At 41.7% G+C, this 20,516-nt stretch overlaps 1 protein-coding gene across 1 annotated transcript in view; it reads right to left on the reverse strand.

The window, feature by feature from the left end:
* The window catches only part of man1a1 (mannosidase, alpha, class 1A, member 1), a 142,290-nt gene that overhangs the window by 49,136 nt on the left and 72,638 nt on the right, over positions 1-20,516 (reverse strand). The window contains exon 4 of the mRNA XM_079572019.1: positions 19,761-19,841. Coding sequence (XP_079428145.1) covers positions 19,761-19,841 — 81 coding nt within the window. The remainder of the gene's footprint in view (positions 1-19,760; positions 19,842-20,516) is intronic.

The raw sequence follows: 20,516 nt of genomic DNA on the forward strand, positions 1-20,516 counted from the left end.
GTGGGCGCTTCGAGATTAGATTGGGCCGTACGGCTCACATTCAGAGGCCTATTCTCCGGGAAGAATGCAACTGCTGACAAAACACAAAACCTGCCATTTTTATTGTCAGGCCAGAAGGATCAGGAGAGGAATACCAATGTGGGAATTTGCATACAGGAGAAGAAGGGGATGTAGAAAGGAAAAAGACATAGTTGTTTTTCACAACACTGGTGGAAAACTACTACATCAAGCCAAGTAATGTGAGGGAATTTGGACAAAAGGCTGAACAATTTGGTAAAAATATGTGATTCTTACTTTAATGATGAAGATCAAAGTGCACATTCAAAAGCTACGAGCCCCATAATAGACACTGACACTTGTAAATCTAATGTATCATCTTTGATTTTGCCATAACCTGCTTACATGTTACTAAAGCGGTTCTTGATTTGAAGAGTTCATCAGGTTTTTGAGTGGATGGGCGTGTTTAAAAATAGATCGGCGTCTTGTGACAATCAATAATTTAAACGAATATGCTTTTTGAGCAACCAGCTAAAAGCAAAAATGGGGAGAATCTCCAGAAATACCGTCAGTGCCCCTATGCCGTAAAAACCCCGAAGCCGTCACATCAATCCCGGAATCGTCTTGATTTCTTCACATCTCCTGTTCATGTACTTTTACAGCGGTACGATCTTGGTATGTGAAAGGAAATGTGTTGCTTTGGAAAACTGCTGGGAGCCCGCAGAGATTCGGAGTCCACATGGCTTTATTTAGAGCAGATAAATTTAGACAAAAGGCGTCTCTCGTGGATTTGACATGTTGATGTTCTTTGTTTGTGAAAAGTCTAAAAGCTTTCTGCGACGGGCTTTGTACTGTCAGGCGAGACGGGGAAGTGACAGTCTAAATATGGGCAGCTGATAGATGCTGAAGACGAGCTCACACACTAATAGTTAGAAATATTTTCAAAAAGAATAATTGGTACGTCCGAGCGATTACAGTGTGATTTAAAATTCTATCTATAACTTTTGATGTTTGTTTGTAAATGAGATGCCAGTAAAAAGAATATCTGTAGTGAAAAATCGTCTTTTTTGGGCTTAAACCATGTTAAAACATACCTGGAGAAGTAATTTGAGTAATCCTTCCATTGAAGGCATTCTGCGTTAACCAGACCGTAAATCGAAACTGAAAGTTACTTTGTAGCCAAGTTATTACCACGGCTGCCTGCAGGGGGAGCTGCCTGCGCCTGTTTATTTCATTAATACGGAGACATATTCAAATTATAAAAAGTACAATGCGGAGGCAACCAAAATATTGTTTTTATAGCACTACTAAGTAACTCGTGGCCCCTAGAGGCCATAAGCGTAACTGCAGGTGTCGTAGCATGTTGCGATTTTTTAACTCAATAATTGTCCGTGAGAGTAAATACTACACTGACAGAAAAGGCGAGGGGGGAGAGGGATAATGTACATCCAATTACACAATGGAAATGATTTTTTTCACTCAAACCTGGCTGTAATACTGTTTAGAGTGGTGCTAGCCCACAGTTAACTTTGCCCGTTAGCCTGTTAGCTTCTTCTTCGTGATTCCATTAGTGTGTATTGGTCAAGTTGCAATTGTGGTTTTCTGACCAGAGACACCAGGGGGAGATGAATAACCCCCCAATCATTCCATTAACACTTTAATTACCCCCAGAGGGACTACGGAAAGGATTTATCAGGGTAAACAAGTTACTTAGTACTGCTTTAAACCCCATATGTCTTTAAACATTTGCAACATTAGAGATTAACACTTCTTGTGTCATTGGGCAACACACCTAACTAATTTTAGGGCGTTCTTTTTTAGGTGATATTATTAAAAAAAAGTTAGATCATTTGCATGCACACTAAGTTACTGTTAGCTAAGAAACTGCATTAAATAAGGTAGCTTGAAAGTGAAAGATAGAAGGTGTTTATTGTCTATTTCATTGTGCCACTTGCTTCTGATTGGCACTGACGTTTGACATTTGGCACTGGGCTTATAATAAACCAGCCTTATTGATGAGCCATTGTGTGAATTCGGGGTAAAACTGCTAAAGCATCATGCACACAGTTGGTTGACAGCTAAACTGACAAACAGACCTTTAAAGACCGTGTGTACAGCACAAGAGTACAACAAAGATCAAACCCTCCTCTCAGAAAAGCGGGGGAAAATCCGTACATCAAGCTCTCAGCGGCGAGACAGCACCCATACTGCGCAACACTTGCCAAGTACTTTCCCTTCTCTCACAAAGCCAGGTTGGACACCGTGTCGAGACGGGGCCTTAAAAGCATCAAAAAGACATCAGAGGGGGACTCGGACACAGCGATGTACTGATACGCTCTCGAACAGACGCCCGCAGAAACAAAGCGAGTCTGGGGCTGATGTAATTGGATTGTAAGGCCCGTGCGGAGGCGAGCTGTCTGCTGCAGGACGGGGCATTCATATTGAGCGCGGAGCCGCAGGGCACTGGGCACTTTAACCCAGAGGAAAAGGCGGAGTCTTTAGAGGCAAAAGACGATACAAACATCAGGCCTGGTTCATCTCAAGAGCTGACCCCAAAGAGCCTCGTTCTGGCCGGCGACTTGGAGGAAGAAGAAAATGAAGGACGCATGGTGGAGGGATGAGAGTGAAGGGAGAAACTTTTTAGAGTCAATACAGTTGTTATATTTTTATTGGTGTGAAGCCTCAGTCTTTTTCGGGGAGACGGCTTAGAGCAGGATGAGGATGCAGTATCCGGAACAACCTGTCCCACCCCCTGCATGAAAGCCTGCTCTCCAACCAGAGCACCTTCAGCGGGAGGGCGAACCTGCCACAGAGCAGCACACAGCACCACAGGGGGCCCTTATACCTGTGGCTGTTGGACTGTCGAACTTCTCTCCCTCTTCTGCAAGGATTTCCAATATAGCAAGAATATTATGTGACCCCCTTGAGTGGCCTTTTCAATATAAGTACTTGAATATTAGGATTTGTCAACCATGTTTAATATTATGTTTTTTCTGCTCCCGGATCATCTCATCTACAAAGGTTAGTAATTACATCCAACTCACTGCTTTGTAGAACACATTAAAAACTTGCCCAGAACTTTATACTGATTTGCCAACTAGCTTCTGCTAATGAGGGTAGACCAGTTATGACAAACAGGTGCAAACCCAGCAAGTCATATTCTACTTACAATAAGCAAGTCGGGAGAAGGGACCCATTCTACAAACAATATTGTTGTTGCAAATCCCGAAAAAGCTATAAATGGGCTTTAATTACTCGAAGACATTTGCAATTACAGCCCTCTCACATTCACCTAAAAATCCATCTGTCTCGTTCTGTTCTCGGTCCAAAACCATTTACAATCTCTCGCTGACTCAGATGGGGGGCTGCCGTACGCTGTAAGTCGGCAGTGCCCGAGGCTTATATAGCCCAAGGAAGCTCACGGCCTATTCGCGTGGCTGCGCAACGCAAACGACAGCTGAATCTCCATTTACAGCGTTTACAGCGGCTTACTCCATGTGTAATTAAAAACACCGAGGTGGCATTCCGCCGCCCGTTCCAACACTCTGGGTCAACAGCTTTTGGGAGAAACTTGGGAAGGAAATGAGGAGGGAAATGTGAAGCTAAAACAATGGACTCAGATGGAGCGCTCCGTGGTTGGGACATGTATTATAGTAATTACATGGGCTTTTAGGAGAGACGTTTGGAGCCCGTAAACACTTCTCAAAGTTTACAACAGATACTAATGAGTTATTTTGCACGATCGCCACGCTCTGTAATAAATCACGCCGTAGCTTTCGGTTGCATCAGGTGTGACGGGCTCAATGGGACCGAACTGGACAAAGGGAAGGCGACAAAAGGGCAGTGAAGCGGCGTGCAGGGCAGACTAATGTGTGTCTAGTCGGTTGTAATAGAGCTCAGGATTGTGTCGGTCCCAGTCGCGTTCCACGATAATAAACCATCCATGGCTCTTGTTAATGTTTGACCAACGCTTAGCACCCCCTAAAAAGGTGGACATCTATGGTAACGTTTAGGGATGCACCAATACCAATACCACATGCTTGTACTCATACTTATGTCCACGTCTACTCCACCGAGGAGAGAAAATAGCAACAAACTGGAGAATTCTTTAGTGGAAATACAATATTCCACATAGAGCTGAGTTTATTACAGACGGCGCTCTCTAAATCAGAGTCTGTGCTGGATTTAACCAGAGCTAAATGTTGTTAGCGCTGCAGCGTGGAGTCTGCAGTGTTTACAGGCTAATGTTGCTAACTAGCTGCTAACTCGCGGCTAACAGTTCTGCCGATTCTTACGCCGTTTTATGCCCAGGGGCTTATTCATCTAAAAAAACTAACCCAGCAACTAAAAAGAACTCAGAAAATCCCAAGTAAAGAGATACAGCATGTCCATATTGAGAGAAATTGAGCAAAACAATCAAAATGCTGTAGCTAGTAGTAGTTGTGTAGTAGTGTAGTGGTGTAGTAGTAGTAGTAGTAAAGGCGAAAAGGGACCATTTAGCTGCAGTAATAAGTAACCATCCGAATACGATTGTTAAATAAAAATAGGTAAATGAATAAAGCACAGGCATTGGAAGAAGTGGTATCGGTATCATCCCTAGTAACGTTCAATTTTGAAGATTCAATCCCGACTTCGATAAATTGTCCTTAAGTGTGTTTTTAATGACCCCTTGTGGCGGGGGTGGGGGCTGCTGGCAAGACAAATAACTAGAAATGTGGGGGAACATAATGAGGAGATTACTGCCCCTAAAGACTTTGATGCCACAACCAGTAACATCGTATATTATATGTAAACAAAAGACGGAGATTGACTGATTTGGCAAATGCTGAATATTTTGTGAAGCGAGAAAAGTGGAGGTTCTGTAAGAAAAACAATTAAACGCGGCAATACACTTCGGTAATAAGAAGCCGTGGAAAATGATTTAAAGGTAGCAAATGCTATGACTAAAAGTGACATTCAATTTTGGTTAACGCTATTTCAAAGTGTGAAATCAGATCACAGAAGACAATTGATGACGCATATTGAAGGGTAATGGGTAGCAACACAATGGGCACATCTGAGCTTAATGCTAATGAGAGAAAATATAATGATAACGCTGACATGTTCGAGCAACAGGAGGGGACTTGTGTTGTTCCTCTGTCACTCAGAGAGCCGAGAGTGCCCCGATGGAGCGGAGGGGGAGTCGATTAACAAGGCAAATAGCTTCTTCCTCTTATCTCCCTCGAAGGGAGCCAGATAAGGGCCAATGAGAGCGGGTCTTGGGAGGCAAAGTGTCTCCCTTCAGGCCGACTATACGAGAGATGAGAAACAGCCCCAACACGTGAACTCCAGAGACCTCGGAGTGTTTCCGACAATAACCAACACTGCAACAGTCGCTCGAAAGACCTCCGGGACCGGGAGCTATTTCTATTGTGAGCATACGTCTGTACGGAGGTTTACATCGAGGGAAGGGGAAGAGCGATGCATTCCTAAATGTGGCAATTCATTTAAGTACAATAGAAGTACAAAAGAATTTCAAATAAAGGAAACTCAATTTGAATAATTCAGTGCCACATTAACATATGTCATTACGCTTGACCCAGACATTCCCTTATACCCAATAGTAACTTAATGTATGGTATATGTTTTGACATTAATACTATGTTTCAGTTTTGCACATAAAACATATAAGCACTTTCCACATATTTCTGTTTAGCTTCTTAATTATTAAACAGCGGTGCACTGAGGGTAGAAAATCTCAAAGATTTCATCACAAAAATTGCATCATTGCTGCTAATGCAAGCATAAACCGCTGCTACAGCGGCAACATTAAAGTTTCATTTAAAGCTGTTTGTGTAAATACATGTAGCAGAGTATGTTTATTTCTATGTTGGCATCTTATTAATAAGTAAAACCTGTCGAAGCACTGGCTGTCAGCAGATCTGTGAAAACTAGAGATGCACTGATCCAGCTTTTTCCTTCTGATACCGATATTAACCGATACCAAGAGGCTTTGTCTCAAAAGTGGTTTTCTCTGAGTGAAAAAGTGAACGTCTCTTTTCTCCATTGTGATACAGTCTGATATTTTCTTGCAAACAAGATGTCAAGTATCAATTAGAGGCTATTTATTAATAAAATGTAATTTCTACACTAAATGTCCTCGGGTAAATGGCACGTTATTTAGATTACATTAATCTAAACAACACACATAAAGTGATCTGATCATTACAAACATGTTAGATCAGTTTTTTCATAAACTAAAATACAAACACTTGGCCACTCCAGCATTGGTCGATTTATTACTTCAGGTCATTCAATCATAGTTTCTGTCCCGGCCTTGATTAGTTGACGTTAGCATTAGCTTACTGTTGCTAGCGGCATTTTGCACAGGTTCTCCAGTTTCTTAGCTTCACAATGACTTATTGCATGTCCATATTCACCGAGATTTAGTTGGTTAAAGGTGTGTTTTTAAACGGTAAGGTCAGATGGGGTGATACCAGTATGGGATCGGTGCATCCCTAGTGAAAACAAGACGGACATGGATATTCAGTTAACTCAACAGCGTCAGGTGGGAGGAACCTTTAACACACTTCAGAGTCCGCTGAAAAGTAAGTGCCAACAAGAAGTGGTGAAAGGAATTCCCTCGTGCGACTTGAATGACTCGGCCACATCGTTGTGAATGGCCGTGTGGTCCGTTGCTTGCGAGCCTCGTACGGCGCTGCTCCTGCTGGCGGCGGCTCAAGTGTTAAGCAGGATGAATATCTATGGAGCTGTGGTAACCTTCCCTAACCTCTTTTGTGAAAGATGGAGGACAAAGGGGGACGGTGCGATGATGCAATTACACAGTCCGTCACAGGAAGAGTGTGATTTCTGTGCATAATGTCTGTGCATTAGCCGTTCGCCAAAACTGTTGGGAATGATAAAAGCAAGAAAAGAAAGAGCAGGGCAAATGTGCTACCGTTGACCAAAGCAATTTTCTCCTTGTCAAGCGGACCATGGCTGCTCGCCGTGTTATGCGTCGCGCCGCTATACAGCAAAGAGTGGGCTTATAATGTACCAGGGAAATGCAACAGCCCCAGCGGCCCATGGGGAGTCAGTGGAGGGTGCTGCGTATTGTTAACAGCGTACAAAGATGGGAGTTTGCAAACAAAACATAAGACGCTGTAGTTTGTAGGAGAACAGTGTTTTCTGCTCTAGAAATCTAATTCTACTAAAACTGATGAAACGTTGCCTCTGGTTTCACAAGCAATATGTGATAAGGAGCAACGTCATCTCAACTAGATTTGAACAAGATTTTATAGATATTGGCAGGATGCACTTTTAGTGGTTTGAAAAACACGCAACTGAACTTGAGTTGCCCTAAGCCGCAGATGTGGAGCATTAGTTTTATGTGAACATGTCTTTCCCCATTTGAAGGCGTCGTCATTGAGCTTTAAAGGGGGGGTATTATGCAAAATGGACTTTTTCAAGCTTTCCATCATGCTATTATGTCATTCCCTCATTAAAAACATGCCTGAAGTGTTGCCTTGGCACATTCACGTATTTTTGAGTAATCTGTAAAAACTCTGATGGCAGCCATTTTAGGGATAGGTTTGCCTGAGTCCTCCTAGGAACGCCCCCACCTCCTGGAGACGCCTCCGAGCTTTCGTCACCAGCCGAGTAACCAACCACTGCTCCTCAGCTGAACCCCCTCCCCACTGATGCCACAGACACAATGGCCGCTGGCTGCCCTGCTTTTTGACCACAAACGTGGGGGCCGCCATTGCTCCGCCGTTGCTGTAGTACCTCCATATCGCCGCTAGGCCCCCATTGAAAAGCATTGGACTTTAGACACGTTAAAAACTACTTTAAAGCCTGGTTTCAATTGTTTCAACACTAGACTAAGCTAGATATTCCTCCTGAGATAACGCTGGGTTAATCACAATATATGAAACCAGGCTGGTTTTCGTAATATGAATTTTTGAAATCTCGTACTTAAAGCAGTACTAAGTAACTTATTTACCTTAATAAATCCTTTCCGTAGTCCCTGTGGGGGTAATACAAGTGTTTATGGGATGATTGGAGGGTCTTTCATCTCCCCCTGGTGTCTCTGGCCAGAAAACCATGTTTGCAACTTGACTGCCCCCGGTGCGGAGAAAGCAATACACACTAATGTAATCACGAAGAAGAAGCTAACATGCTAACAGGCAAAGCTAACTGCGGGCTAACGTCACTTTAAACAGTATTTACAGCCAACTTTGAGTGAAAAAAAATATTTCCATTTTATAATTGGGTGCACAGTAACCCTCTCTCCCTTCGCCTTTTCTGTCAGCGTAGTATTTACTCTCCAAGACAATAAAAAAATCAAAAAATCGTAACTTGCTACTACACCTGCAGTTGCGCTTATGGCCTTTAGGGGGAAGAGTTACTTAGTACTGCTTTAATGAGGGTCAGCATTGGAACATTGGAGCAGCGCAAGCTACACGTCACGCAAGGGCCGAGTCTACGGTGAAGATCCCGCCCATATGTCCTTTTTAGGAACATGCTTCGTCAGAGCTGGGGAGGGGGAGTCTGTAAATCCGCCATGAATTTCCCCACAACCGTGGTCATTATGGTAAAGGAGAGGAGTGAGCATAAGACGTCCATTTTTTTTACAGTCTATGGACAGACAGCGTGTGGAGGGGGCGTGTCGGAAAGGGTCAGAGGTTCTTAAAGAGACAGAGGCCTATTTCAAGACATTTGCTAGAGCCATTTTGAGAGAGCAATTTTATACAAGGCAGTTATTCTAATTTACTGCATTTACAGACCAACAGAAGGTTTCGTCATCATTGTAGTGTGCTATAGACTGGTGCTATGTGATTGAAAAAAGCACAATACCCCTCTTTAACAAAGGGAGGCCTAGCATTCATATGGACTTGACTGTGGACTGATTGAGGTGCTGGGATTGTGAAAAGAGAAGAGAGTACCTTCAATGTAATTTCCAAACTGGTTCTATAGGATCTCGAGGGCCGTAGATGGGAATGAATGAATGCTTTTAGAAGGAACATGTTTTCAAAGGATTTCTACAGCGTTCGAAACAGTTCACAAATGGTAGAGCCGCGGGATGGGCCAAGATCTCATTCATGCAAGATACAGACGATATACAGTCAGTGGCGTCATTACAATAAGGCCTCCTCATGTTTGAATGTCAATGTTATTCTTCTACAATACATTCCGACATTGCATGTGCAGGCTTGTAGGTTTATTTGTATTGTGGCATTTACAACTTTATTGCAAATGTAGCCGCTGAAAAGGACAGATGTCTTCTCGGTAAACACCTCTTGCTCAGTTTAATGGCACGTCTTATTTCCGCCTCTCACGCAGCGATCCAAACAATTATTTTATATCTCCGTGACCTTTTAATCTCTGCATGCACCATAAGAGGGTCGACATTTGCGCAGAGTTGTATCACAGCCCAGTCTAATTCAATCTAAACTTATCACCACACTGACTCCACGGGGAATTACAATGAGGTTAAAAAGGCCAGCGTTAAAAAAACTCGGAAAAGCAATTCAGCCCCGTTTTCCCTCTTGGGCTCTGAAGCGAAAAGGCAAGTCCAGGTACCGGACCGTTCCTGTTGAGGCGCAAACACTAAAACCTGGGCCTTTTTTTTATCCAGGTTCGAGTGAGGACTTGAGAAAAACAGTTGCGTCCTCGTAAAGACGGGGAAACGTGTCTTGACTGTGTGTTTTCTCCATCTTCTGAGCCACTGAGCAGCGGTTTAATCTGAAATGGGATTGGTCACTCAGCCTCAAAAGTAAAACCCAACTCCCTAAGTGTACAGATAAACAGAATAAGTCGCAGCTCACTCGCACAGAGATAATAAAGGACTCCTCGCATCCCCCATCTACAAAGTTCAATCGACCAAACTCCACTTTACATACCCCCAGTATGCAGAAGGTGGCCTGTCTTCCGATGGTAAACACATGGACATAGACTTGGATGGATAACACTGAGAATTAAAAATAAAAAAAGCCAACTTTTTTCACCTAAGGCAGAGACAATTTGCTAGATTCCCTGACAGCTCGTTGGATAAGCATGAAAGAGAAATTTTGACTCCTTGACAACGCCAAGCTAACTAAATAATACAAATCAAGGCTGAAATACGTCTCCAAATCATTTTTACTTCGATTTTACTTCAACAAGAGTCCAGTTCATTTATTACTCACCACTGACTCAAATTACAGACATAAATCAAAGAGTCTAGATCTTTTTCTAATCCAGTAACTGTCGCCGATGTAGCGATAAGTCAACTAGACACTTCGTGATTCAACTTGTCAAGAGTTTGGGGAGACATTCTGGACTGCAGTCACACCTAGTTCTAAAATCCAGTTATGATTATAGAAATAACTGCCACTGACAAGTATCAGCAGGCGGGATCCACATCTGGTGAGTGCAGAGTGCGAAGAGTGGCTTGCTGAGCAGGTATAGGACCTTCGTGACGTTTGTTTAGCATCATATATGAGCATGGAAGATGGAACCATGCCGGTGCGGAGCCTAAATTAGGCAAAGTCGCACGAACAATTCGGCGTTTCAAAAGATGAGGCAGTGCGGTTGTAATTTTTAAAAGGCTCGGTTGTTATTCTGCAGCCGTAAAACTCCTCCCATTTCCATCTCGGAGCAGATTACCAGTCGGGGGAAACAGATTAAGATGGATATCCAGGAAATTCATTCTCCTCGGTTGGTAAATAAGCTACAGTGGGCTCGGGGAGAGTGAATGTGTGGATGTGTGAGACGCCTTCACTTGAGCGCAGCAGGGAGCCAAAGGGAGAGAGGGGATGGAGAGCTTGTTTTTCTCTATGCACGCCTCGGGCAAAGCCAATTTTCTCGGCGAGTGAATGGGATTTCCTGAGGGTAGGAGACAGAAGGACTCGGTCGGCTCCACCCCGTCGTAACTCCGGTACGGAATAGTTGTCACGAGACAGTCTTGGGCTTTATAGGTGTGTCAGAGCGAACGATCAAAAAGGGGTTATGTTACACTATGGTTCTGTAAAAAAAAAAAGTTTTATTTCCATCCATTGCTACCTTTTTCACACCTTGTGAAACTGGAGTAATCGAGGATGCTCAAACTCTATCACTGTAGCATTCTCATGACTCACATAACAATAACAACTTCAATCTTGCGTGACAGCGTGAACAAGCTTTTACAAGGTTGCCCTCCAAAAATTATGTTTGTTAGTTACAAAAATACTGTTTTGCACATCGGGGTACACCATAATTCCAGTCTATTTTGTTCGCGACATGATCCTATGGTTTGGAACTGCAGGAGTTAGCTTTTGGAGAGTAACCTCATATCCTTGTGAACAAAGCTCTTATTTTGTTCAAAAGCCCTGAGCTAATGAGACTCCATTGTGCTGCACTCAGTCCATTTCAAACAGTCTTAGTGATGGGTAATTGTGCGATCTGATCATGAAAGCTTCACATCAGAAAAAAAAAAAAAGGAAGACGAAGATGAATGCATGGCTGATTGCAGAGCAGAGTGCAGCAGAGGTACGTGCTCGTGCTGAGGACGCTTCGTGGAGACCAATCATTAACAGGAAGAGCTGGCGTCTGGAGCGGCTCATCTCGGAAGAGCTCCCAAACTCAGACAAACTGCATTAGTGATATTTGTATCGCTGCAATTATGCACAATGCTTTATCTTCCTAAGTTTAGATACACTGTCTGACCAAAAAGGTTTGTGCTTAATTTGGTCATTTTCTGCTGCAGAACCTCTCCGTTCTGAGTTTTCTGGATTTTACAGTATAACTAGTTAAAACAGAATGGTCCTCTGCATTTCAAAAGCCATAAAACTACACCAAACCACTCAAACTGCACTCAAACTGCTTTGAAAACAACGCCATTGATCTGCTGGCACACCAAACACAAAAATAAACTACAGTTTATAAAGTACAGTCTAAATACAAGTCACACTGTTGCATGCAGAGGGCACTCCAACTTCACTTTCAGATGCAAACCAACATAATCTGTTCAGTGACTTTTTCATGCTCATTATTGTAAGTAAATATTGTAAGTGCAGCAACTATGCATGCAGTGATTACAGATTCCTGATTACTCCTTAAAAAAGTTACTTAGTTACTTCACTGATTACTTGATTAAAAAAGTAACTATGTTAAATTACAAGTTACTTTATTAGTTACATTCATCAGCTCCGTCTCAAAATGCAAATGAACTGGTTTTACCAACACTCGCGTTAATGGAAGTGCATTTGAATCAATCAATAAAGCTGCCATAGATTCAGAAAGTGCCACATTTCCATCTCTCTCCTCCTTTATTGTTGCTTATGTTTATGTTGTGAGTTGTCTTCATGCTGAAAATGTGAAAAAATAAGCAAATCTGATTTTGTTACTGAAAAAGTGTTCGTGTATTAGAGTAACTCATCACTAAGCAACTTGTTACTGGCATCACTGCATGATTTGTCCGCTGTAAACGTTCTAAAACCACAGATAAAGATAAAATGAGAACGTCAAGCACATAAGAAGCAAACACAGCTAATATGACAATACTATACTACAAATAATCCTTTATGTACACTGTTATACTTGTATACTTGTTGTACTCTTAGACTAAAAACTCACGTAAAACTCTAAAAAGTACTTCATTAAATGTGACAATCTTTCTTTTTGTGAGATACTCTCCTACTTATACTACTTCCTCTCCGTTTCAGACTGTTGCTCAGCCGAAAGCGTCATTATTCATTTGGATGACTGTCCCTCATCTTATGGCTTCCTTTCCCCCCCCCTGGCTTTCAGTAGTAGTTTCTAAGACGGGGATGTTAAAAGTCCGCAGCGCTAGTACTTCCACTGATCAAATTTTCATCAAAACGTCAAGTCCCTGAGAACGAAAGCGGGAAGAAAGTCTCACGGCAAGAGGTAAAATTATACCTTTACGCGGTGTTCTTGTTGATATACAGCGCCGTCTCTAATGGATTGTTTGTAATAAATGCAGGGCTGAGATGAAGAGGCTGAAATCGTGACTGTCTCCAAAGGTCGATTTGAATTCCAGAGATTTCTCGGGAGGTCGGCAGCCCAGACTACAAACAGGAGTTGCGTAACGCGTTTTAATTAGCCACTTTATTATCGCCATCTACACAGCAACTAGTGCTTTTATTTTTATTTTGCAGGGAGGCCGGCGAAATTCATTAAGACTAAATGCGGTGGTTCAAAGTGTAATTGGATGAAGGCAGTCGATTTCCTTAACAGGGCACTTCTAATTGGTGTGTTAAGATTCAAAATTACAAAAATCTCTTCAGAAGGAACTTTTTTTTGGGTTGGATAAAAGTTTATTTGATTCGCGCACAGAATCCAAAATAGCTCTTTTAATTGGTTTTGCTAAAACAAGGCCGAAAGCATCAACAAGCAGCTGGACAGACGGGCTGCTGCAGATGGTGAGGATGATGATCTCTACAGCACAGAATACTGGACCCATGGACAGGCCAATTGGAAAGACAAAATCCAAATGACTGTGGTCGTAGTAAAAGGCGTCTGACGTGATAAACACTAGGAGTTTGTCAGTGAATACTAGAACGAGACATGACTTTTCATTTCTTTTTATCAAGGCTGGTATGAAGCAGATCCTGTTGTAGATACTCATTTGAATTGTAGGTAACACTTTATAATAATTACACCTTATTTAGCCTTAATAAATGATGAATTAACACTTAAGTCATCATGAACAATTCATTAGTTAAAGTGCATATGACACATTAGACAATATTATATTTAAAGCAGTACTAAGTAACGTGTTTGCCTCAATAAATCCTTTTCGTAGTCCCTGTGGGGGTAGTACAAGTGTTTATGGGATGATTGGAGAGTCTTTCATCTCCCCCTGGTGTCTCTGGCCAGAAAACCATGTTTGCAACTTGACTGCCACCGGACCGGAGCCACCAATACACACTAATGGAATCACAAAGAAGAAGCTAACATGCTAAGTGTAAAGTTAACTGCAGGCTAACGTCACTTTAAACAGTATTTACAGCTAAGTTTGAGTGAAAAAAAATATTTCCATTGTATAATTGGATGTACAATATCCCTCTCTCCCTTCGCCTTTCCTGTCAGCGTAGTATTTACTCTCCAAAGTTAAAAAAATCGTAACTTGCTACGACACCTGCAGTTGCGCTTATGGCCTCTAGGGGCAAGAGTTACTTAATACTGCTTTAAGATTTTGCTAAAGATTGTACCCAGCGGTCTTTAGTTTGGCCATGTGATGTTTATAGTTTAACTTCCTTACTGGACACCGGCAGGAAGTGACATAGATGAAGGTAAACAATTTTAAACTGTTGCCGTGCCAACCAACCATTAAGTCAATGGGAAATGAGTCAAACTGCTACACGTTTGTTAAGTGGTGACGTCACAGCTCTACATCCAGGTTCGCATAGATCGGCAGATGTGCGAGAAACTACAAAAAAACTCTTCAATACCGCAATCAATATTTCTTAAACTCAACAGAGAGTTACTAAACATACTTATTTATCAGGCCCATTAGCCAAAAATGTTGCACCTACTGCTATAAAAGTAATATTTACCAAAATTGCTACATCCGAGTTAGCGGAGAAAAATGCAAAAGGTGCAGCAGCTACGCTAACCCCGGAAGTAGTGACATTTTTGGCTAATGAGTCTGAGAAATAAGTAGGTTCAGTAACTCTCTGTTGAGTTTCAGAAATACTAATTGTTGTTTTTAAGAGTTCTTAATGTTTTTTTCTCACATATTTGCCGGTCTGCTAGTACCCGGAAGTAGAAGTCGTGACGTCAACAAACGTATAGAACTTCACCTTCTTCTATGTCACTTCCTGTCAGCATATTCAAAAAATCTAATAAAAATTACTTTCCTGCCACTTCTTCATTAAATTTACTGCTTCACTGAAATAAAAGGATAATTACGCAACTGATGTTATCCTTCTAAATAAGTCATATTTCAAAAGCATTAAAACCTGTCATATGCACTTTAAGTTTTAATCGTTCATGATCATAAATGAAGTGTTAACTCATCATTTATTAAGGTTAAATAAAGTGTGGTTATTATAAAGTGTTACCGTATAGTTTGTTTCCATGATAACCTTTTAACTTCTGTTACGTTTTCCAACTGCAGGCGAGCAGACGACCAAAGCTTTTTCAACCATGTCTCCTTCCAGAAAAAAAGGAAAAATTCGGGCATTCATTTAGACAAGGACACCACTGTTCAGCACCCCACCTGAGTCCCTAAAAGCTATTTGCTGTTGTTGTTGTTGTTGTGCCGTTTTGATTCTTGAGACTGGAAATCAGAGTCGAGAGAAAAATATCAGAGTAGTCCATTTAAAGAGACGATAAGAAAAAAAAAAAGAAAAAACATTGTATGACCACAAAACTGCCTTGCATCCCTGATAAAGCAGGCTCCACCCCTCTTGTCTGTATCACACAAGGACAGTAGACATTTCTGGAGCCCATCTTTCCATCTTTCCATCTTTCCATCTCTGCTCCCTGACCCAGCGTGACGTGTGACCTCGTGATGAAAGCCTTAGACTGATGGAGTCTCATTAAAAGGAGAAATGGGAGTTCAAGTGCCTGTTGAGAACTGATGAGAAAACCACAACCTGTCTTTCATCTGGAGAGGATTATGGCTTTCGGATCATGTAAAAGACATGCTGTCACCAAAGCGCATGTACGAGAGCTGATAATGAACAGTGTGCACGCGTCTCCAAAATGTCAGAATAATAACGTCGAGTTTGCTTCATTTTTGTGGCTTTCGGGGAGGCTGGATAATTCAGAGTGTACCTGGTGGTATCAACCTGAACTCGGCAGCGATTTAGATGCTGTAAAGACAAGAATTACAAGGTGCTGTAATGCATAGTATGGACAACCTTGTTTTCGTGTATGTTTTTACATTTGACGCTACTACTACTACAATCGTAAACCTCTTCGACCCACATGTGTATTTGAACCTGAATGTCTGACAGTAAATGATGTCCAGATGTCTCCTCGCCCCCCCTCGAAGTGAATCTACTTCATATTAGCAAGAAATGTTTTTTTCTGGAAGCAAAATGCATGCTGTCTGGACCGATGGTTTCGCTAGGGATAATTTCTCTCCTTCATTTTGATGGACAGGGTTGTAAAAAGTCATAAGCTATTTCTTTCTGTCATGAATTAATCTCTCATTATAAGCATTTTTAAGACATGTTTATACCCTGTATATAGGCTGCATATTGTTTATGTTGGGAAAAATGTGAGACTGCAGGATAAATGGAGCTAAACTAAACATGATCAGAGCGGAGTCATGGAACACGAATTTTGCAGAAATGTGAATAAATAAACTTGGGTGTTTATGTGTCTTTATTTTGATTTTCAATCTGTCAAACAAGACGAATGACCATCAAAATTTCAGAAAGATAAAAATATTCTTGAAATGCAGTAAGGTCATCTTTAAACCAGTAGCCAAAGATGAAAACCTAATTTCCAGTACATGCATGTCAGAGATTGTGCTTATTTATGGCCTTTTAACCTTTTAATCCCACTTTAACTGAGCGCATTTTCTCCAGGCTTTACCCAAATCTAAAAGATTATTGACTGGCGCTTACAGCCAACAGGCCAGGGGTGTCCAACTAAATCAGCTTGAGGTCCGCAAACTTTTCTTTCGTAACTTTTGACATATATCCATGGTCTGGACATACGTAAGCAGTCATTGCTCTTGAAAATGTTAAAACACAGGTTGTCTATTTCCAAAGCAGAACTGATTAATTCATCAAAAATGTTATTCTATTTCAATGTTGTTCAAATTATTTAGATCATTTTTAATTCAGCCTTAGAAATTAAGTATATTGAGAGGATGAAAAGGCTTAGGGGTCCGGGCTAAAGCCTCTGGAGGTCCGGATCTGGACCGAGGTCCGCCAGTTGGGGACCCCTGCATACAAAACTGATCCAAACTTTGTGTCGCATTGTTTTCGGTGATTCTTTGTGGCTTTTTTGATGCTTTTCCAGCATTGTTTTGTCCTATTTTTGTTTTTCAGTTTTGACAAACTTTTTTCCCCCCATGTTTTTGTCACTTTTTGTGGCTCTTTTGTTGCTTTTTGGTCACGTCTGTGTTGCGCTTTTGTCTACCGCCAATAGGCCACAGCAATGCCTCATTTGAAAGCTAAGACCTTATAGTTTCGGAAAATATGTGCCAGATCTGTGTGAGTAAAACACAGGTTACAGGTACATTGCAGGATAGACTTTCCTTCAACGTACTGCTGTTGAGTCTGACTCCAGTGAAACCCATGTCCACCATATACCTCTGAAAGCTACCAGGAAAACGCTATTCCCGCTTTGTGTTTCTAGCCTTACATATCCCAGCATGTGTGCGACACCTGTCTGTATGCATCTACTCAGAGCAAAAGCACTTAGCCGCACAGCTCTTGTTAGCCCCCTGCTGCCTCCACTTCCATAGCTCATTGTGCCTGTCAGACAATGTTTCAGCCGTGTCCTAACTGTTCAGTATCTACCCAATGGCAATTTCAGAGCCTTTTTATGCAGGTGTTTTGGCAAGCGCTGAAATGTAAAAGCGAGAGAAGGGGGGGGGAAATGCAGGTTTTGTGAAAGCCTCTATTGGCAGAAGCAGATCAGAGCTAATGCCCCGCTGATGTCATTTTCACAGTCTCTTGTCGCTAAGCACATTGAACACAGTCGGCTATAGACAGAGCTACGCGACGCCTTCCCTCTCTCATTTTTCTGTATAAATCTCATCTGAAGCAGTGATTTGTCAGCGCTCGCACGCGCCGTGACAAACTGTGCCCCCTACGGCTGAGCGGATTCACCTTCCCCCGCCCGCCCGCCAAAACTCGGCAAAGTACAAAAGTGAAAAATGACGGTTCTAAGGCCGGCGCGAGTTCACCGCTGTCGCCAAAGATGTGAGATTAAACGCGCGAGGAAAAACAAAACAACAGTCTGGGTCTCGCAGGTAATCTTTCCACATTATCAGTGTTTGAAGGAGCCTTGGTGGACGGAAATATCTTCAGACCAGACTGAGAGACCTAAAAACAAAACTGGATTCGCCCAGAAGGAATGTGTTGCATAATTATCACAAATAGTCTTTTAAGAACGAGACGCTGAATATTTATGAGCTGACTTTATCGGCTACATTTGATCATGCTTGTACTTTTCTTACTTTTGGAGGATAAAGTTATTTTAGGGTGCCAAATATCAAAATAAAGCATCGAAACTAACATAATTAATCCAGATTTATTATTTTCCTCCCCCTACATGTTCCAGCCATGTCCTAATGTGTAGAATGATCCCAGACCTGTTCACCACAACTGCCTCTAAAATCCTGCACTGTCAATCAAAAAGTTGTTACTTTGGGTCTGAAGTGCCGTCATGCACAAGCTTAATATAGAGACTGCAGTTACGCGTAAGACCTGAGGTGGCAGTAGTGAGTATAAAATGACCAACTTGCATGTAGTCTCCTTAACCTCTTGAACTCTCCCACCTGAACAAAGTGCATTTTCTCTAGTTTGGTGGCTTTACCCAAATCTAAAAGTTCCTTGACTGGAGAGCTATAGGCCCGTGTAACATCACATTTGAAAGCCAAGACCAACAAAACTAATCCCAACTGATCTTTTCCCTTGCGTTGCTGCTTTGTTGTCGTCACTTTTTAAAACCCATTCATTTTCTCTTAAAAGAGGTGTGGTTATTGTATCGATATAGCTTAACATTCAAGATATTATCATCGAAAAAGCAAGATATAAACAATACAGATTTCATCAATAAAACTGCGCTCTTTTGTATTGTGAGTTTTTTTTTTTTTTTTTTTTAAATGCTTGGTTTTCACCAAACCCATAGTTTTATCGTATTGTATCGATATCGAGATATCTGGCATAAATATCGAGATATGAAATTTGGTCCATATCGTTCAGCCCTAGTGCACGTAGCCCATAGGCAATTGTGTTAATTGTAGCCGATGACGTATGACGTACCCGCTGTTCTTCTTTTAAAATAAACTTTCGAGCTAAACTTTTGAGAACATTGAGATGGCATTGTGTCTGCTGCTGTCATGTTGGATCCGTAAACAAACCACAAGCTTACGCATGTCGAATGGTGCGTCATCGTCTTGTCGTCCCTCCCAGTTCTGTAATTGGATCCCAAATCCATATGAACATTTCGGCCATGGTCCCCAAGGCCCGGCCCTTCGAAATGATTCATGTTCACAAAGCAGCATGGGTATTCCCAGGCTACCTTTTTGTTGCTTTTTTTTTTAACCATTTTTGTCGCCTATTTGTTGCTCTTTTTTTTTTACGTTTTTTTTTTTTGTGTCGCTACTTTAATGTTTTTTTCAAGAAGCTTTAAGATTTGGGTAAAATCTGCCGAGTATCGAGCTGTTGGATGAGTAGCTTTGGGGGCTACGACCTAAAGCATTTGGTAACCCCTGTACTAAACTGTTAGGAAGCTGAACTCTCTTCCTTCCCTCCTTCCCTCCCTCTATGCCTCCTAATGTGTGCATATGCTTAGTTTTTTAGATGTTTATTACATTGTTCCAAACAGTTTCTCTTTTCACTGTGTTTGCCCATACACACTAGCACCCTCTGTTGCCGTTTTGTGTAACTACATTCCAAGCCCCAGAGGCTAAAATATAAAAAGCCATAGTCGTGTGAAATACACAGTAGAAGGCTCAGGTTCATCCACCACAGCTATTTTTCAAACACACAGCTTATTTCCTGAACTCTCCATCATTTGCACCATCAGCCAGCCCGCAGCCTGCCGTTCACTTCCTGCTTCACAGACGCACAGATACGCTGATAAAAAGGCACAGAGCAAGTCCTTACCTCTTTCCCAGACAGGTAGTAGGCGGAGAGCAGGCCTCCGACAAAACGAATGTTCACCTCAAACACCGACACCTCCGCGTTCTGCAACAAAGAGAAAAATAATAGACAACAGATGAGGAGAGAAGTAATATACATTTAACAGGGACAGTCCCAGATGGTGGCATTATAATGGAAACGGACCTTTGTACTGAGACGGAACAGCTGATTGTGTTTATTAGATATGGTCAGCAGAGGTCCCTCATTAGTGCGACCTGTGCCACTGAAGATTATACGGACTTCTCTATCTTTGAAGTTTGGATTATAATGGCCAAAACACACCGCCACCGCTCACTGGGCTATACGTATGTCTGGACTCGGTCTCTAAATGATCTAACTTTGTATTCAGACAGACCAAATGGAACAATGGAAATATAAAGATTTAATAGGTGACACATATATAAAGGATTCAACCATTTTGAATAACATTATTGCAAAAATTTTACTAAACCAAATTAGGCAGAAATCATAAACCTTTTATTCCTCCACCACATTGTGTCAAATGAATTTCTGCACAATTTTAAGCTACAATGGGTTTTAGGCTGTGTTGGCAGCAAATGTATAAATCTCTTTGGCAAAATCAATGACACAATGGCAAATCATTTGGCTTTAACTTGCTATTCCAAACATTATTATTGTTTATTTATTGCTTTGTTTATAGTTTAACTGACAGTGCATGTCAAAGAATACATGAGTGCTTCACAGCTAGAAGGTCCCGGG

The sequence above is a fragment of the Gobius niger genome (genome assembly GCF_951799975.1).
Source record: "Gobius niger genome assembly, chromosome: 15".
NCBI classification, from domain to species: Eukaryota; Metazoa; Chordata; class Actinopteri; order Gobiiformes; family Gobiidae; genus Gobius; species Gobius niger.